This window comes from Anabrus simplex, chromosome 2 (assembly GCF_040414725.1).
Source record: "Anabrus simplex isolate iqAnaSimp1 chromosome 2, ASM4041472v1, whole genome shotgun sequence".
NCBI lineage: Eukaryota > Metazoa > Arthropoda > Insecta > Orthoptera > Tettigoniidae > Anabrus > Anabrus simplex.
In genome coordinates this window covers 145,785,684-145,804,626 of record NC_090266.1, presented here as the reverse complement: position 1 = coordinate 145,804,626, position 18,943 = coordinate 145,785,684, and the positions used below count along the sequence as shown (strand labels likewise).

General features: G+C 45.3%; 1 protein-coding gene across 2 annotated transcripts in view; it reads left to right on the top strand.

Moving 5' to 3' along the window:
• The window catches only part of LOC136862711 (protein suppressor 2 of zeste), a 293,904-nt gene that overhangs the window by 162,577 nt on the left and 112,384 nt on the right, over window positions 1-18,943 (top strand). For both annotated transcript variants that reach the window (XM_067138930.2, XM_067138929.2), the window contains exons 4-5: window positions 5,064-5,167; window positions 13,706-13,802. In XM_067138930.2, the coding sequence (XP_066995031.2) occupies window positions 5,064-5,167; window positions 13,706-13,802 (201 nt within the window). The remainder of the gene's footprint in view (window positions 1-5,063; window positions 5,168-13,705; window positions 13,803-18,943) is intronic.

Below are 18,943 nucleotides of genomic sequence, written 5' to 3'. Positions count from 1 at the left end.
ACAAGGAAACTTATTTCATTCCTATCACAGTTTAGGGGGAAGAGGACCTCGAAGAAAACACCGGCAGGAACGTTGAGTATCAGTTGAGTGCAGTAGCACATACACCGAGTGAGTTCGCCATGCGGTTTAGGTCACGTAACTGTGGAACCGGGAGAGTTGGCGGTGCGGTTAGGGGCGTGCGGCTGTGAGCTTGCATACGGGAGATAGTGGGTTCGAATCCTACTGTCGGCAGCGCTGAGGATAGTTTTCCGTGGTTTCCCAATTTCACACCAGGCAAATGCTGGGGTTGTACCCTAATTAAGGCCACGGCCGCTTCCTTCCAAATCCTAGGTTTTTCCTATCTCATCGTCGCCATAAGACCTATCTGTGTCGGGATGGTGAATTCGAATCCCACTGTCAATCAATCAATCACAATGCATTTAGGGCAGTCGGCCATGTGACGGATTCCCTATCTGTTGTCTTCCTAGACATTTCCTTAGTGATTGCAAAGACATTAGGAATATCTCCCTTGGTAAGTTATTCCTATCCCCAACTCCCCTTCCTATAAACGAATACTTGCCCCAATTTGTCCTCTTGAATTACAGCTTTATCTTCATATTGTGATCTTTCCTCTACTTTAAAGACACCAAAGCAAAGCAAAGCAAAGCAAAGCAAAGTCACCTCCGTACAGGCCATGAAGGCCCTTGGAGGAGTGGAAGGTAAAGATTTCCACCATTCTTAACCGCGGCACGTGATGGGGTAGACTGGTTAGCCGGCTGCCTTTGCCCCCAGGAATTAATCTGGTACTCATTTTTGAGTGTAGGCTGAGTGAACCTCAGGGCCATATGCACCTCCGGAAGTGGAAATCTCGTTTCTTAAATTTTACAACTTCCTGACGGGGATTCGAACCCACGTCCTTCCGGGCGAACCGAGCACGCCTTTACCGCCTCGGCCAGGCAGGCCCTTTTTAAAGACACCACTCAGACTTATTCGTCTTCCGATGTCATTCCACCCCATCGCTCCACTGACAGCTCGGAACATACCACTTTGTCGAGCAGCTCGCCTCCTTCCTCCCAAGTCTTCCCACCCCAAACTTTGCAACGTTTGTGTAACGCTACTCTTTTGACGGAAATCACCCAGAACAAATCGAGCTGCTTTTCTTTGGATTTTTTACAGTTCTTGAATAAAGTAATCCTGGTGAGGGTCCCATGCACTGGAACCATACTCTAGTTGGGGTCTTACCAGTGACTTATATGCCCTCTCCTTTGCATCCTTACTACAACCCCTAAATACCCTCATAAGCATGTGCAGAGATCTGTACCCTTTATTTACAATCATATTTATGTGATTACCCCAATTATGATCTTTCCTTATATTACACCTAGGTACTTACAGTGATCGCCAAAAGGAACTTTCAGCCCATCGACGTGGTAATTAAAACTGAGATGACCTTTCCTATTTGTGAAACTCACAACTTGACTTCTAACCCCGTTTATCATCATACCACTGCCTACTGTCCATCTCACATTTTGCATTTTGCAGTTGCTAACAATCTTGTAACTTATTACTCTGTACAGTCCGGCTCCATGGCTAAATGGTTAGCGTGCTGGCCTTTGGTCACAGGAGTCCCGGGGTTCGATTCCCGGCGGGGTCGATTCATCTTTATCACGACGCGCAGGTGGCCCACGAGCGTCAAATCAAAAGACCTGCATCTGGCGAGCCGAACTTGTTCTCGGACACTCCCGGCACTAAAAGCCATACGCCATTTCCTTTACTCTGTACAGAATAACATCATCTGCAGATAGTCTTATCTCTGATTCCACTTCTTTACTCATATCATTGATATATATAAGAAAACATAAAGGTCCAATAATACTGCCTTGAGGAATTCCCCTCTTAATTATTACAGGAGTCCGCCTCTGTGGTGTAGTGGTTAGCGTGATTAGCTGCCACCCCCGGAGGTCCGGGTTCGATTCCCGGCTCTGCCACGAAATTTGAAAAGTGGTACGAGGGCTGGAACGGGGTCCACTCAGCCTCGGGAGGTCAACTGAGTAGAGGTGGGTTCGATTCCCACCTCAGCCATCCTGGAAGTGGTTTTCCGTGGTTTCCCACTTCTCCTCCAGGCGAATGCCGGGATAGTACCTAACTTAAGGCCACGGCCGCTTCCTTCCCTCTTCCTTGCCTATCCCTTCCAATCCTCCCATCCCTCCACAAGGCCCCTGTTCAGCATAGCAGGAGAGGCCGCCTGGGCGCGGTACTGGTCATACCCCCCAGTTGTATACCCCGATCAAGAGTCTGAAGCTCCAGGACACTGCCCTTGAGGCGGTACAGGTTGGATCCCTCGCTGAGTCCGAGGGAAAAGCCGAACCTGGAGGGTAAACAGATGATGATGATGAATTATTACAGGGTCAGGTAAAGATTCGCCTACTCAATTCTGAGAGTACTATTTTCTAGAAATATAGCCAGCCATTCAGTTACTCTTTTGTCTAGTCCAATTGCACCCATTTTTGCCAGTAGTCTCCCATGATCTACCCTATCAAATTCTTAGATAGGTCAATCACGATACAGTCCATTTGACCCCATGAATCCATATACCCAAACCCATTGTCTTTAGTACATCCCCCGAAACCTTACTAATTCCAGGTGCTTTTTGACAGCCCTCTAGATGGTTCTCCGAGGTTTCCCATTTTCACACCAGGCTAATGCTGGAGTTGAACCATAATTAAGATCACGGGCGCTACCTTCCCAATTCTATCACTTTGCCATCTTTGCGTCGCCGAAAACTTACGATGTATTAGTGCGACGATAAACTACTAATTAACTAACTAACCTCATGACACTACAGGCCTGAAGGGCCTTGGCCTACCAAGCTACTGCTGCTCAGCCCGAAGGCCTGCAGATTACGAAGTGTCGTGTGGTCAGCACGACGAAACCTCTCGGCCGTTGTTCTTGGCTTCCTAGACCGGGGCCGCTATCTCACCGTCACAGACAGCTCCTCAGTTCGAATCACGTAGGCTGAGTGCCATTCGAACCAGCCCTCAGATCCAGATAAAAATTCCTGGCCTGGCCGGAAATCGAACCCGGAACCTCCGGGTAAAAGGCAGGCACGCTACCCCTACAACACGGGGCCGGCAATTTACTAACTAGATAAATATAATTAAAATACCCTAAAATTGCATTTAAATAAATAGTTTTAAAATTAACCCCTCTCCCACTTGACAGATATCTGGTACGCCATTGAAAAAGAGCACTGTACTCTTCTATGTTCTTCTGTATGTGTATTTAGATATCCGTTCGATATGATGAAAGGGCCAAGTCCTTTCTGTGAAAAAGTGACCCACTCTTCAATACCACCACCTCCTCCGAATTTTACTGTTGGCATTACACAGGCTGGGAGATATCGTTCTCCAGGCATACGCCACGACTACCCTCTTCCGCTATCACCCCCACCCGCGCTTTCCCTATCTGACTGCTCCATGCTATGCCGTGAGTCATCACTCCGAATCACATGTTTCCAGCTGTCCATTTTCCAGTGCCGTCCTTCTTTGCACAAATTCAGGCGACACTTGGCGTTCACAGAATAGTATTCGGTTTATTCGTAGCTGCTCGACCATGGAGCCCCATTACTTTTAATCCTTGACGTACAGTCATGATGTTGACTGGTGAATTAGCCTGCTTCACTCGACGTCTTTCGATTTTAAAGAACCACCTGCTTCAACGCTGTACGATGCCTGTTTGTAGCCGTTTTCATCCTTCTGTCGTCAAAAGCCTTTGATGTCTTAGTGCGACGTTAAAACTTTAGCAAATAAAACAAAAAGTCTTTAAGTCTATAAGGTTTGGGATAGTAGCCTGAGCTCACACCCCACCTCCCATATATAGGTAATGCAATAATAATAATAATAATAATAATAATAATAATAATAATAATAATAATAATAATAAAAAATGTAAATCCACAGCCTGTTTCCAATCATTTGACCGGGTCAGTAATTGAATTAATGAGCCCGGCGAGCATAGGAATTGTGCCGGCTGCCGAAGCCTGTCGCACTCCTCTGGGGCAATGATTAATGACTGAAAGGTGTAATGAAATCTTATTGGAGAGTGTTGCTGGAATGAAAGGTGACAGAAAAAACCAGAGTACCCGGAGAAAAACCTCTCCCGCCTCCGCTTTGTCCAGCACAATACTCACATGGAGTGACCGGGATTTGAAGCACGGAAACCAGCCGTGAGAGGCTAGCGCGCTGCCGCCTGAGTCACGGAGGCTGCAATAATAATAATAATAATAATAATAATAATAATAATAACGATGGGATAGGAAAGGGCTAGGAGTGGGTAGGAAGCGACCGTTGCCTTAATTACGGTACAGCCCCAGCTTTTGCCTGGTTGGAAATGGGAAACTACGGAAAACCCTCTTCAGGGCTACCGACAGTGGGGTTTGAACGTACTATCTCCTGAATGTAAGCTGACAGCTACGTGACCTAAACCGCATACCCACTTGCTCGGGAATAATAATAATAATAATAATAATAATAATACAGAGAAAGTTCGCTGCGTGGTACTCGGAGCATATAGACATGTATTTATGAGATAGTGGGCTAGAACCCCACCATGAGCAGTTCTGAAGGTGATTTTCCGTGGTTTTTCCATGTTCACACCAAGCAAATTCTGGTCTGAACTGTGATCAAGGCTATAGTCGCTTCCTTCCCAATCCTGGCTCTTTCCTAACCCCACGTCACGAAAACCTGGCGGAGTTAGTGTGAAGTTAAACCGCGATCAATAATAATAATAATAATAATCCATAATCAAATTTATTGCAGATTTTCATAAAATTCGAATCACTGTGTCATGACCTTCCAGTTCTAAAGCCTCACTTGCATTGTATTCATTCATTCTGCTAGTCATATCCTCTAGAAAGAAAGAAGGAATGGGAGAGTGTGAATAAGGATATATAGGCCTACATGTACAGTAGTTTTGCTGTGGTTAAACAAAGCTCCTATACGAGAAACGTATTTTGGTGGCATATATAAGTTATTTACTTGTGTGTTTAACTATCCTTTAATTCGGACTGTTTTTTTTCCTTCCAGAGCGGATAAAGCCTTGCAATGCATAGTGTACAAGCTAGTTCCTGGACTGTACCATGCAGAAATGGCGCGAAGGCGCGAATTTTACTCGAAGCATCCGTATCAAGGTGAGTGTACATCATCAATGTTTTTTTCGTAATGACTTTCTAGTGGTTGTGGTGATGGTGGTGGCAGTGGTGGTGGTGGTGGTGGTGGTAGTAGTAGTAGTAGTAGTAGTAGTAGTAGTAGTTCGTAGAAATTCATCAGAAGATATGGATGATTAACTTTCGATGTTAGTTGACAAAGACGAGATAAAATTTAGAGGATAACACTATTTATGAAAAATGTCTACACCGTGTATACTGTATAATATCCACCTGCGACTAACTGTTGTGCAAGAACTACTCTGTCCTCTGAGCTACGTCAATCGGTCTATGCGTTAAACATGTGGTCGAATAAATTCAGTAAGTTCGAAAAGAAGATTGAGGGAGGAGGGGCAAATAGTTTATAAACAATCAGTCGAGTATTTTCAGGTAATTCTTTTTTTAAAATTTGTTTTACGTTGCACCGTGTTCTTCATGAACATGGTCTATAAGACATGTTTATTCACTTAGCGTATATTTGCATTATTACTCTGTTATGTCGTATTCCAATTACTTCATTGTAATATCGTCCTGTTCATAGCCGCATATAATTAGTAGAGTATTTTAAGAACGGATAACCACGGTTTGGGACGGTAACTTTGTGGCTTATTGGTATAAGATTCCAAAGGAAAAGTGACTTAAGAGGGGGAAATAGATATGTTTCCTGTCAACATCATGCGTTAAAAATATTCGGTATCGACGAGGCTTCCTGAAATTAAACAGTATATTTTCATAATATCTTTCTTTGTTTCTTTCTTTCTTAATCAGTTTACCCTCCAGTGTTGTTTTTCTCTCGGACATAGCGAGGGATCGCACCTCTACCACTTAAAGGGCAGTGTCCCGGAGCGTGAGACTTTGGATTGGGGAATGAAACTGAGGAGGAGGACCAGTACCTCGCCCAGACGGCCTCATCTGCTATGCTGAACAGGAGCCTTGTGGGGGGGGGGGATCGGAAGATCGGAAGGGACAAACAAGGAAGAGGGAAGGAATCGGCCGTTGCCTTCAGTTAGGTACCATCCCGGCATTTGCCTGTAGAACCACGGAAAACCACTTCGAGGGTGGCTGAGGTGGGAATCGAACCATTCTCTATTCATTTGACATCCCGAGGCTGAGTGGACCCCGTTCCAGCCCTCGTATCACTTTTCCAATTTCATGGCAGAGCCGGGAATCGAACCCGGTCCTCCGGAGATGGCAGCTAATCCCACTAACCACTACACCACAGAGGCAGACTAATTTCCTAATATTTAGGCTGTTTAATAAGTTTTCGCAAATAGTGTCTGTGATTACAATTTTCATCTCATTTACACGTTTCACTTCTATATAGAAGAGAGTTATGGGCTGTTCGGCTCCTTGGCTGATGGATCAGCGCACTAATCTTCGGTTGAGAGGACCCCGGTTTCAATTCCGGCCGAGCCTTTGATTTTAATTGGGTATTGTTAATTGCTCTGGTTGAGAACTCAGTAGGCTACACTCATCTTCATCTACAAACACCACACTGCATTATTAACCACCATATGAAACATACAATAGTGATTACATCCCTCCACTTTGGGTTGGCCTCAGGAAGGGTATCCGGCCGTAAAACTGAGCCATTTCTACAGAAGTGCCGACCCCAAGGAGATTGGGAGAAGGCCAGAAAGGAAAAGAGTAGAGGTATGGAATCTGAGGAAGCACGGAAGGACAGGTCATCGGTAAAATGGTTCACCCTGGTTCTTCGCTGTGTCTCAGTTCCCCAGTGTATATTTAAAAAAAGGCTAGTACAAGTCTGACTATGGTCATCAATCCGCGGCCTAAGACCACACTTCCGCTCCATGCTCTGTGTATCGCACAGTTTCTTGTCGGATGAAGTAAGTCAGTTTCGCATCCCTGACGCGTACGCTCGAAAACATGTTTGTGGAAACCTATAAAGAGTTTGAGGCTATCCTCCTCGGAGTTATCTCTGTTGCAACTGATAAAGGAATACCTGAGCTCTGGTTGAACATGGAAGAACGCTTCTCAAATCCACGAGGCCAGAATACCTAAGGTGACATCCACAATATCTAGCTGTGTACGGCTCCATAGCTAAAGGGTTAGCGTGCTGGTCTTTGGCCCAAGGGGTCCTGGGTTTGATTCCCGCACGAGTCGGAAATTTTAACCTTCGCGGGCTGGGTGTGTGTGCAGTCTTCAGCATTAAATTCATCATAATTAGGGTCCCATTCCCACAGATGCGCATGTCGCCTACCAGACGTCGAAAGACCTGCACCAGGACTCTGTGGAGGCCTAAGGCCATTTAAAAATCCAGTGTTTCGAATCGCAGTGTGGGATTTTTGTAATGAAAACTCATATTCCAGTGGTTCAGAGTCCATGTAAAACTGGAGTTCCCCTAGCCATGATCGCATTATCAACTGTTACGTAAAACTAGAAGCTGATTTGATAACCAAGTCTAACTTCTCATAAGTAAGGCACGAATTTCTATGATCTCAAAAATCCGGAAATACGCATGCACTTATACCGTAGAAAGTTCAAAAATATGGCATAAAAAGTGGAAATATTATAAAAAATTTGCTTAGAAGACCAGCAGCAAACCGGCCCCATTCCTAACATTACTTATGCCCTTTTTTATTTTGAAGATTACCTGCTTGTGAGAACCAGTACCTTCAAACTTCATTCAACTATAAAATAGCCGGGCTGAGAGGCTCAAACGGTAGAGGGTTGCCTTTCTGCGCCCACCTAGTCTGCTTCGATCATGGTTCAGTCAGGTGGTACTTGAAGGTCCTCAAATACGTCAGCCTCTTGTCGGTAGATTTACCGGCACGGTAGGAAACTTCTGCGGGGCAAAATTCCGGCACCTCGGCATTTCCGAAAACCGTAAAAGTAGTTAGTGGGGCGCAAAATCAATAACATTATTATTACGCAACCAGAAATATTTCTAAAGAAAGGTAATCCAAACACAAAGAAAACCACATGGCATTTTGGCACAAAATGTCAATAACACGTACAGAATGGCTAAATTTTGAATTAAACAATTTGAATACCATTTTTGTGTAATATGACTTAATGAAATATGTATATGTATATTTCTACCGGATAGACCTTCCGCTCCTCTGATCCTGAATTCCAACCTTGCTTGGTCGTCCGTGCAAGTGTCACTGTTTGACATACCCATGCTTAGTAATTTCCTGCAATGTTTGGTGTTCCGCGCAAGTGTCAACACATTCCATCTCCGTGCAAGTGCCATAACTTCGCCATTTCGACCCTGGAGAACTGGAGATATGTAGCTTGGTCCGATGAGTTGCCGTTCCAGTTGTTTCGAGTTAATGCTGGGGTTCGGATATGGCGCAGGCTACACGAAATAATGGACCTCAGTTGTCAACAAGGCACCATACAGACTGGTGGTAGCTCCATAATGGTGTGGGGTGTGTTCGCGTGACATGGGCTGGATCCACTGATCCACCTGAACACCTCGTTCACCAGTGATTGCTACGTTGAACTCCGTGGTGATCACCTGCAGCCCTTTATGGGCTCCACGTACCCCTACAACGATGGGATATTCCAGCTGGGTAATGCACCGTGTTTTCGGGCCCAAGTTGTCCAGAATTGGTTCGAGGAGCGTTCTGGCGAGTTTCAACGACTGCTGTAGCCACCTCATTCGCCTGATATTAACCCTGTCGAACACTTATGGGACGTTATGTGTGTGGTACCATTTTGGAAGAGAAGAACCTGCCTAAACTGTTAGTTCTATTAAAGATAGTGCCCACCAAATTTATTTAGAATTAATTTTCTACAGGAAAAGTTTCATGCATTTTCATCTTAACTCAAGCAGTGTTCCATGAAAAAGAATTCCTTTCTGTGCTTTCCATGCATGCTTCATCCGACAGAACCGAACTAAGCGGTAAACTGAGGCATGCCAAGAAAAGAAATATGCATACAGGATTTAGAAATGTACGACTCTTTGGCTGAATGGTCAGATTACTGGCCGTCATTTTAGAGGGCTAGGGGTTCGATACCAGGCTGCTAGAATTAGAAAAAATGGAATATTTTCGAGAAATGTAATTGTATATCCTGTATTTATTCTGGCCTTTTACCAATTTATTGGGGTATGCACTTGGTGTGTCGTTGGCCTTTATATTGGCACGAACGGAAAATAGCAGATTTTCACGACACTCTGTTCTCCCATGCACATGAAATTTGTATAACCATGACATATACCGAGATAATTTAAATACTAAGTTTAGCCATCATGAACGATCAAAAAGTGTTGCATCTCTGAGATGTGAAATATAAGAATGTCCATTTCGGCTATGATCGGCTTTGTACAATAGCTGAATGCGTTTTGCAACACGGCCCATAGTTCTTACTCATATCAGTCTCTCTCGCTCTACCCTGTCTACTATCGCTTCTATGTCCTCTTCGTGACATGTACTTGCTTATACCAAATGGAATTATATACACGTGGCACGCTGCTACGTATCGCAGCCGGTCGACTGTAGGCCGCAAACTGCGTGTCTGCCATAAAGGCTGAGATTCGAATCCCGGCGAGAACGATTTTTTCCCCAAATGAGTACACCATGATGACATGAGGTAACGGGACGCACAGAGTTTGGCCGAGCTAACTTCAATGCTAATTTTTCACTCCATTCTGACATGGCCGTTATTCACACGCGTCAAGAGAGCAAGTCCAACCAGACACTATTTTTTACCGGGCGAGTTGGCCGTGCGGTTAGGAGCGTGCAGCAGCGGGCTTGCATCCGGGAGATAGTGGGTCCGAACCCCAATGTCGGCAACCCTGAAGATGGATTTCTGTGGTTTCCCATTTTCACACTAGGCAAATGCTGGGGCTGTTCCTTAGTTAAGGCCACGGGCGCTTCCTTCCCATTCCTAGGCCTTTCTTGTCCCATCGCCGCCATAGGCCTATCTGTGTCGGTGCGAAGTAAAGCAACTAGAAAAAAAAAAGACAATTTTTAACATTCGTGAGGCAGCGAATCGGTGTGGCGTTTTACCTAGGGCTGCTTAGAGATAGATACAGCACTGGCGAGACATTGGACGTCTACCGGGCGCTGATTGAAAGCGGGTTTCTATTAGGAATGAAGACAACAGGTTAGTTGTAACTTCACAGGAGAATCCGTTCTTAAACACGGCGGTGCTCATTCAGGCGACCAATTTTCCTTGATGTCCGTACACCCGTAAACTATTACGAGAAGCCAGACTCCAAGGCAGGAAAGCTGCCGCCAAAGCCTCTCTCCGATGAACAGATGGTCGATCGGTGCGGCTTTGCCGACATGGAGTTAAATAGAAATTTGGGATCATGTGACCTTCTCGGACGAGACTTCCTTCAGTTCTGTGGAGACCGGTTCACGTTTAAAAGCCACGGGGAGCCTTAATACGACAAAATATAAGTAGCCGAGTGTTCACGCAGTTGCCGCGTGCGTGTCGTGCTGGGGGTGGATATCGTCTGATGAAGCTGGAGTGCTTCATCGGATAGGTGACCGTCTAACATCGGACTAATATTTGGATATTCTGCAGAATATTATGGTTCCGAGTGTGAGAGGGTGAAATTCAAATGAGGTAATACAGTTCGTTTAAGACAACTCCATGATCCACGCGAGCGGTCGTGTTCAGGGCTAGTTTTCTGAGCAGTACGCCATTGAACTGCACAGCTAGGTCCCTCGAGCTCCAGACTTGAACTCCATTATACATATTTGGGCAAGGTGGAAACGCCATAGAAAGGAACAGTGGCCTCACCCTACCCCGCGTTCGCATGATGCTTTGTGAGGCGTTATGTTGGACGCATGGGAGCAGATCGCCGTCGACGAGGAATACTTTGGGAAGCTTGTTGAGTCAATGTTACGTCGGCTCCGACAAGTTGTTCAAGCCGATGGATACTGCACTAGGTATTAAGTACTAAAACAATCCTTTTCAGGTCTAACATAACACAAATCACAATGCCAGATTTTGCAATGAATAGAAATATACACGTATTTGGTTTGCATAACCCTCCGAAAGTTAAAAACCGAGCGAGTTGCTGCGCAGTTTGGGTCGCGTAGCTGTCAGCTACATTCCCGAGACAGTGGGTACGAACCCCACTGTCTGCAGCCCCGAATATGGTTTTACGTGATATCCCATTTTCACACGAGGCAAATGCCGGGGCTGTACCTTAATTAAGGCCACAGTCGATTCCTTCCCACTCCTAGCCCTTTTCTACGAACCTACTACGCTGGCGTAGCAGGGGGAGAGGTGATACTCCCACGTGGCGCGTCCCAGGTGGAGGATAGGGAGGGGTCCTAACTGGCTTGCCGGCGGACTTGAGGGAAATAAAATACCTGTCGCGGACCGAACACACAACCCCCTGTGGGTGGGGGACGCAGACGAAGAAGACACCCACGGTATCCCCTGCCTGTCGTAAGAGGCGACTAAAAGGGGCGACCAAGGGATGATTGTCTTAGAACCATGAAACAACTTGTGATTAGTACCACCACGCGGGGAACAGCATTGGTCGCTTTTACTTGCGCGTAGTACCGCTATATTAGGTACCAAATAGGTTTGTGATTAGTAGCACACAGGAGACCGTGCGGTCGGCTTTTGCAGTACCTGTGATTAGTACCACCGTATGAGCAGGACCATGAGATGATAGCTACCATAGTTCTGCCTTGCCTATGATTAGTACCCACTATATGAGGAACACCACGGGATAGTGCAGGTCCCTGTGGTTAGTACTCTTATGTGATAAACACCATAGATTTGCGTTGCTTTTAAATGGCGCCGCAATGTGAGTAACACCACAGGTCTGTATTGAAAAAAAACCTACAACCTGTTTTCCAGTCCGAGACCGGGTCAGGAATGTTATATATAGGCTAGTATTACAATGGGGTCGCCACTCCCAAAGTGATTATTAATGAGTGATAAATGCTATGAAATGATAATGGAGAGTGTTGCTGGAATGAAAAATTACAGGGAAAACTGGAGTACCCGGAGAAAAACCTGTCCCGCCTCCGCTTTTGTCCAGCACAAATCTCACATGGAGTGACCGGGATTTCAACCACGGTATCCAGCGGTGAGAAGCGACGCGATGCCGTCTGAGCCACGGAGGCTCTAGGTCTGTGGTATATGTCACTACTCACTACCTGTGAGTAGTACCATATGTGTGGAATACCGCGAGTCTCTACTACATTTTTTTTTTTGCTAAGGGCTTTACGTCGCACCGACACAGATAGGTCTTATGGCGACGATGGGATAGGAAAGGTCTAGGAGTTGGAAGGAATCGGCCGTGGCCTTAATTAAGGTACAGCCCCAGCATTTGCCTGGTGTGAAAATGGGAAACCACGGAAAACCATCTTCAGGGCTGCCGATAGTGGGATTCGAACCTACTATCTCCCGGATGCAAGCTCACAGCCGCGCGCCTCTACGCGCACGCCCAACTCGCCCGGTCTGCTACTTTTGATTAGTACCGCAATATGACAAATACCATGGTTCTGCTTTCCTAGCGATAAGTATCGTTGTGAGAGACCGATAACTTGGATTTTGGACTCCCTTTAGACTGCAAGCATCATCGATTCAGTGTAATGCTATAGCAGCGGTCCGTTGGTCAGTAATACTATTGCTTTACGTCAGTTTCTGTGAATGTAGGCATTGCGGGTCGCATCCACTGATTGTTTTAAATTAATATCCTCCCATTCATTCTTCGTCCTCACGTTTTGAATTCTGGTCAGTGGAGGATTTTGGACTTTTAATTTGTCATTCCATTTCGTCTCATTTCGTACCATTAGGGGCCGATGACCTCAGTGTTAGGCCCCTTTAAACAACAAGCATCATCATCGCCTAGCCCTTTTCCTTCCCATAGACGCCGTAAGTCCTATCTGTGTTGGTGCGACGAAGCCTGGTTCTCACATCGATAGGTGGATACGCTTCATCGGAGCTAACTCACTCTCCTATAAATACGCTTAGCATTGTAAGGCTATTCCCCTCTGTGCTTATTTACACCTCTATACCAGTACTTCGCGGGGCCAGTGACAGTAAACTACGCGCTCATTCAAATCATTCAGAGCGGAAATGCGAAGACTTTTAGTATGGTGTAGTTACACAGTAGAGTAACGGAATCCAGTAAAAACAAATGCTGATGCCAGTATTCGGACCCGGGTTTCGTGGTTGATAACCAAGATCCTTTCCCCTACATTATCGTTGATACGCCGTGGAGTGCTAAGAGATCTTCACTTGCCAGGCGTGCCCCTGACTTCATATATTTATTTAACCATTATAGTAGTTTCTTGTCCATTTTACTGTATTCCTTTAGTCTACGTTATTCTGACATGCGGACAGCTGCATTGTGTACTGACAGTCGCATTTCGTCAGGAACGTGTTGTTTAACAATAAGCGAGTTGTATAACGTTTTTGTTTAGCTGTAGCGCCTCACCCAAGGACGCTGATACCCGATAGATGACTTGTTCATACGTCATTTTTTGATTGTTAGACTATACAGGCTTGTATTTGCATGTCAGTATTGCTAATTTATTAAGCAGTGTAGCGTCTAATATAATTTATTTGTTTCAGCTGAAAGAACTACCCCGGAAGATCGAGGGTTGGGCCTGGAGCGCATGATTTACGCCCCTGACGATAAGATAAGCTTGTCTCTGGAGTACTATGAAGCGTAAGTACCATATTCGAAATTCCACTTATCCTCTTGGCCTCCTCGTCCTGTATTGAAGTACCTATATTCATAAATCGCTCCATATTCGAATATTTCACTTGTCCTCTTGGCCTTCTCGTCCTGTATTGAAGTGCCTAACTTATATTTATAAATCACTCCGTATTCGAATATTTCACTTATCCTCTTGGATTTTTCGTCCTGTATTGAAGTACCTATATTTATAAATCACTCCATATTCGAATATTTCACTTATCCTCTTGAACTTATCGTCCTGTTCTTTATCATTTGCTTTACGTCGCACCGACACAGATATGTCTTATGGCGACGATGGGATAGGAAAGGCCTGGGAATTGGAAGGAAGCGGCCGTGGCCTTAATTACGGTACAGCCCCGGCATTTGCCTGGTGTGAAAATGGGAAACCACGGAAAACCATCTTCAGGGCTGCCGACAGTGGGGCTCGAACCCTCTATCTCCCGATTACTGGATACTGGCCGCACTTAAGCGACTGCAGCTATCGATTTCGGTTTCTCGTCCTGTATTGAAGTACCTATATTTATAAATCACTCCGTATTCGAATATTTCACCTATCCTCTTGGCCTTCTCGTCCTGTATTGAAGTACCTATATTTATAAATCACTCGATATTCGAATATTTCACTTAGGCTATCCTCTTAGCCTTCTCGTCCTGTATTGAAGTACCTATATTTATAAATCACTCCGTATTCGAATATTTTACTTATCCTCTTGGCCTTCTCGTCCTGTATTGAAGTACCTATATTTATAAATCACTCCGTATTCGAATATTTCACTTATCCTCTTAGCCTCCTCGTCCCACCGAATGAGTTTGCTACGAGGTTCCGGTCAATTGGCTGTGCGCTTGCTTTCGGGAGACAGTGGGAACGAACCCCACTGACTGTAACCTTGAAAATAATTTTCGTTGGTTAGCCATATCCACGCCAAGCCTTAATTAGAACAATATTTGAACCATATCGTATTTGTTTGTACAAAGCATAGTGCGGCACGATCAGTGTGGTTCACAAAACTGACCCAAGTTGGAACTTTACATCCAACAAGCCTGTCTGTTTTACATTATCGATTCACAAAGATTTAGATGAATTTCTCAGAAATAGTGACATAATTTTCACTTAGTTCTTTCTTTCTTTCTTTCTTTCTTTCTTTCTTTCTTAATCAGTTTACACTACAGGGTTGGTTTTCCCCTCAGACTCAGCGAGTGATCCAACCTCTACCGACTCAAGGACAGTATCCTGGAGCGTGAGACTTTGGGTCGTAGAATACAACTGGGAAGGAGGACCAGTACATCTCCCAGGTGGCGGGTGAGGAACGATTGGAAGGGACAGACAATGAAGAGATAAGGAAGCGGCCGTGGTTTTAAGTTAGGTACCATCCCGGCCTTTGCCTGGAGGAGAAGTGGGAAACCACGGAAAACCACTTCGAGGGTGGCTGAAGTGGGAATCGAACCCTCCTCTACTCAGTTGACCTCTCGAGGCTGATTGGAACCCCTTTCCAGCCCTCGTACCACTTTTCAAATTTCGTGGCAGAGCCGGTAATCGAGCATGGGCCTCCGGCGGTGGCAGCTAATCACACTAACCACTACACCACGGAGACGGACCACTTAGTTATTTTCGGACGAAAATATGTAGGCTACTGCACAGTTTTCCTGATATGAGATAATACAAAGAACGAACTGTGAACATTATGACATCCAACGGAGAAATGTTTCAAAAAATATATTTTTGGAAGTGCCCTCTTTTATTTACAATTCCTTCAGCTATTACATTTTTCAGGTAGGCTTATATGTTTATTGCTGACTATATGGCTAATATTGATGAAAGCATATATACATATATAGGCCTATCTAATATGGAGATTATTTCACTACAGCATTGTAATAATAACAATGTTATTGTTTTTTTACGTCCCACTATCGACTTTTGACGGTTTTCGGAGACGCCGAAATGCCGGGACTTTGTCCCACAGAAGTTCTTTTACGTTCCAGTAAATCTACCTACACGAGGCTGACGTCTTTGAGCACCTTCAATTATCACCGGGATGAGCCAGGATCGAATAATAATGTTATTTGCTTTACGTCCCACTAACTACTTTTTTAAGGTCTTCGGAGACGCCGAGGTGCCGGAATTTAGTCCCGCAGGAGTTCTTTTACGTGCCAGTAAATCTACCGACACGGGGCTGTCGTATTTGAGCACCTTCAAATACCACCGGACTGAGCCAGGATCGAACCTGCCAAGTTGGGGTTAGAAGGCCAGCGCCTTAACCGTCTGAGCCACTCAGCCCGGCAAGCCAGGATCGAACCTGCCAAGTTGCGCTTGGAAGGCCAGCGCCTCAACCGTCAGAGCCACTCGGCTCGGCTACAACATTTTTCCTTCAGCGGCCCGCCTGCCGTGAAGGTTAAAGTACATGACCCGACCGTGGCCGGGAATCGAACCTGGGACTCATTGGGCCAAAAGTCAGCACGGTAACCATTTAGCTATACAGCCGGACATGTTCGTAGTGTAAGGATGGCATTAATAGGGAAGTTAAAACTGAAAATTGTCACTTTACTAAATTACAGAAAGCTAAGATTTTAAGATCCCGGTGTGTTGGAATTTTATCTTGCAGACGTTCTTGAAGTCAGTGACACTGAGCTATCAGATTTACGTACCCTCAAATGCTGTCGGTCTCAGCAAAGATCGAACCCGCTATTCTGACAACAGGACAACGAATAACCGACTGCGCCATTGAGTTGTACGCTATTGATGACAATCATGAACAGGGATGATTAGTTTTGATTTCACGACCTTGAAACTATTGCCTGCTGCGACTGTCATTTAGGTCGCGCTGTGTATGTATGTTGGGTATTCAGCCCGAAGGTTGGTTTGATCCTTCACAGCTCCGCCACCAGCTGTCATAGATAGCCTAGGTGTCACTGAAGAGGCATACTAGGCAAGTGAGGAGTGAGGTGGTTTCCCGTTGATTACGTGTATGTGTGTATGTATGTATGCATGTATGTATGTATGTATGTATGTATGTATTTATTTTATCAGTAATTATGTTAAGGATCATTCGCGGGATGCTTACTAACTGGAGAGCCCAGACAGGAATACAGTACAGATTGGATGAATTAAACCGAACTAAACCAGGCCACATGGTGCAACAGCCCCGAGGAGTCATGGCTTTCCAAGCGACTGCTGCACAGCCCAAAGGCCTACAGATTATTAGGTGTAGTGTTGTCAGCACGACGAATCCTCTCGGCCGTTATTCTTGCCTTCCTAGACCGGGGCGGCCATCTCACCGTCAGATAGCTCTTCAATTGTAATCACGTAGGCTGAGTGGACCTCGAACCAGCATTCAGGTCCAGGTAAAAATCCCTGACCTGGCCGGGAATCGAACCAGGGGCCACCGGGTAAAAGGCTGGGAAGCTACCCCAACACCGCGGGGCCGGCGATTGGATGTATATTTATTGTAAAAATATACATACAGCGGCTAATATGCGGAAATGTTGAGTATGGACTTCTCACTTACAACTTTCGACCGTCTACTCGCAGTCACATGCGATAGAACGAATGGATGCTCTGCTAATTCTACGTGTGATTGGATGCTTGCAGGCTGTCAGCTGTGTAATATCTGCTCTTTTTCGGTATTCTCCGATATCTAGTGGCAGTATTGAATTGGAAATGTATTAATTACAAAACACTATACTCACGGGATACTGTGCGGCCGATACGCGAAAACGGTTGTATGTGGAAGGAAGATAACATAATTATTAGAGCCATGATTTTTTCACATTCATTTATGATCGATTTCGCGAAAAGGAAATTTTTCTCGCGTTATTTCGCTTTAATTTCATTTCAATGTTTCTTTCTTTCTTTCTTTCTTTCTTTCTTTCTTTCTTTCTTTCTTCATCTGTTTACCCTCCAGGATTGGTTTTTCCCTCGGACTCAGCGAGGGATCCCACCTATACCGCCTCAAGGGCAGTGTCCTGGAGTGTGAGATTTTGGGTCGGGATACAACTGGGGAGGAGGACCAGAACCTCGCCATGCGGCCTCACCTACTATGCTGAACAGGGGCCTTGTGGGGGTTGGGAAGATTGAAAGCGATAGACAAGGAAGAGGAAAGTAAGTGGCTGTGGCCTTCAGTTAGGTACCATCCCGGCATTTGCATGGAGAAATGGGAAACCACGAAAAACCACTTGGAGCATGGCTGAGGAGGGAATCGAGCACCCCTCTACTCAGTTGACCTTACGAGGCTGAGTTCCAGTCCTCGTACCACTTTTCAAATTTCGAGGCAGAATCGAACCCGGGCCTCCGGGGGTGGCAACTAATCACGCTAACCACTACACCACAAATGCGACAGGTAATAATAATAATGGTTTTACGTTCCACTGACTACTTTTGCGGTTTTCGGAGACGCCGAGGTGCCGGGATTTTGACACACGGGCGTTTGAATACTTTCAAATACCACCGGACTGAGCTAGGATCGAACCTGCCAGCTTGTGCTTAGAAGGCAAGCGCTCTACCACCTGAGCTACTCATCAGCACGGCGTGAAATTTGGTATAGATATAGCCTATCTGAGATATTCAGTTCAAATACAAGCGTATTCTTATTTTTCAGTAACTAACTTTTCCAAATTGCTGCCAGTAAATGTTGGCATTTACTGAACTTGCTCATATTTTATTCGCTCTGAACCAAAATAATTGGCAAATGGTTAGTTCTGTCACACAATAAATCTCAACGCTTATTCTTGGAATTCAATGTTCTACAAAAAAATTGAATGTGTAGCCTATATTCTTTGTAACTCTAATGGTTCTCCAGGAAGTGCTAAGGGGCCTCCGCACTTGTTTCAGATCACTGTATCTGTATCATGATCGGCCTTGTGAAAACAGAGTTCTGTATCAAGATCGTGTATCAAATATGGTACAATGATCGTATCGGGGATGTTCCCACCGAGAGTCAGTCATGCCGTCGCATCAGTGGGAAGATACGTGATACAGATACGGACAGTGTGGACAGAGCGTTTCTCCGATCACACTCCGTATCATCGCCTCGTGTGCTGCCCATGGTTCGAGGTCCCCGTCACTATTCCCTATTCACCGTCGTTCCGACTTGGTTTTGTTTTAGATGAAC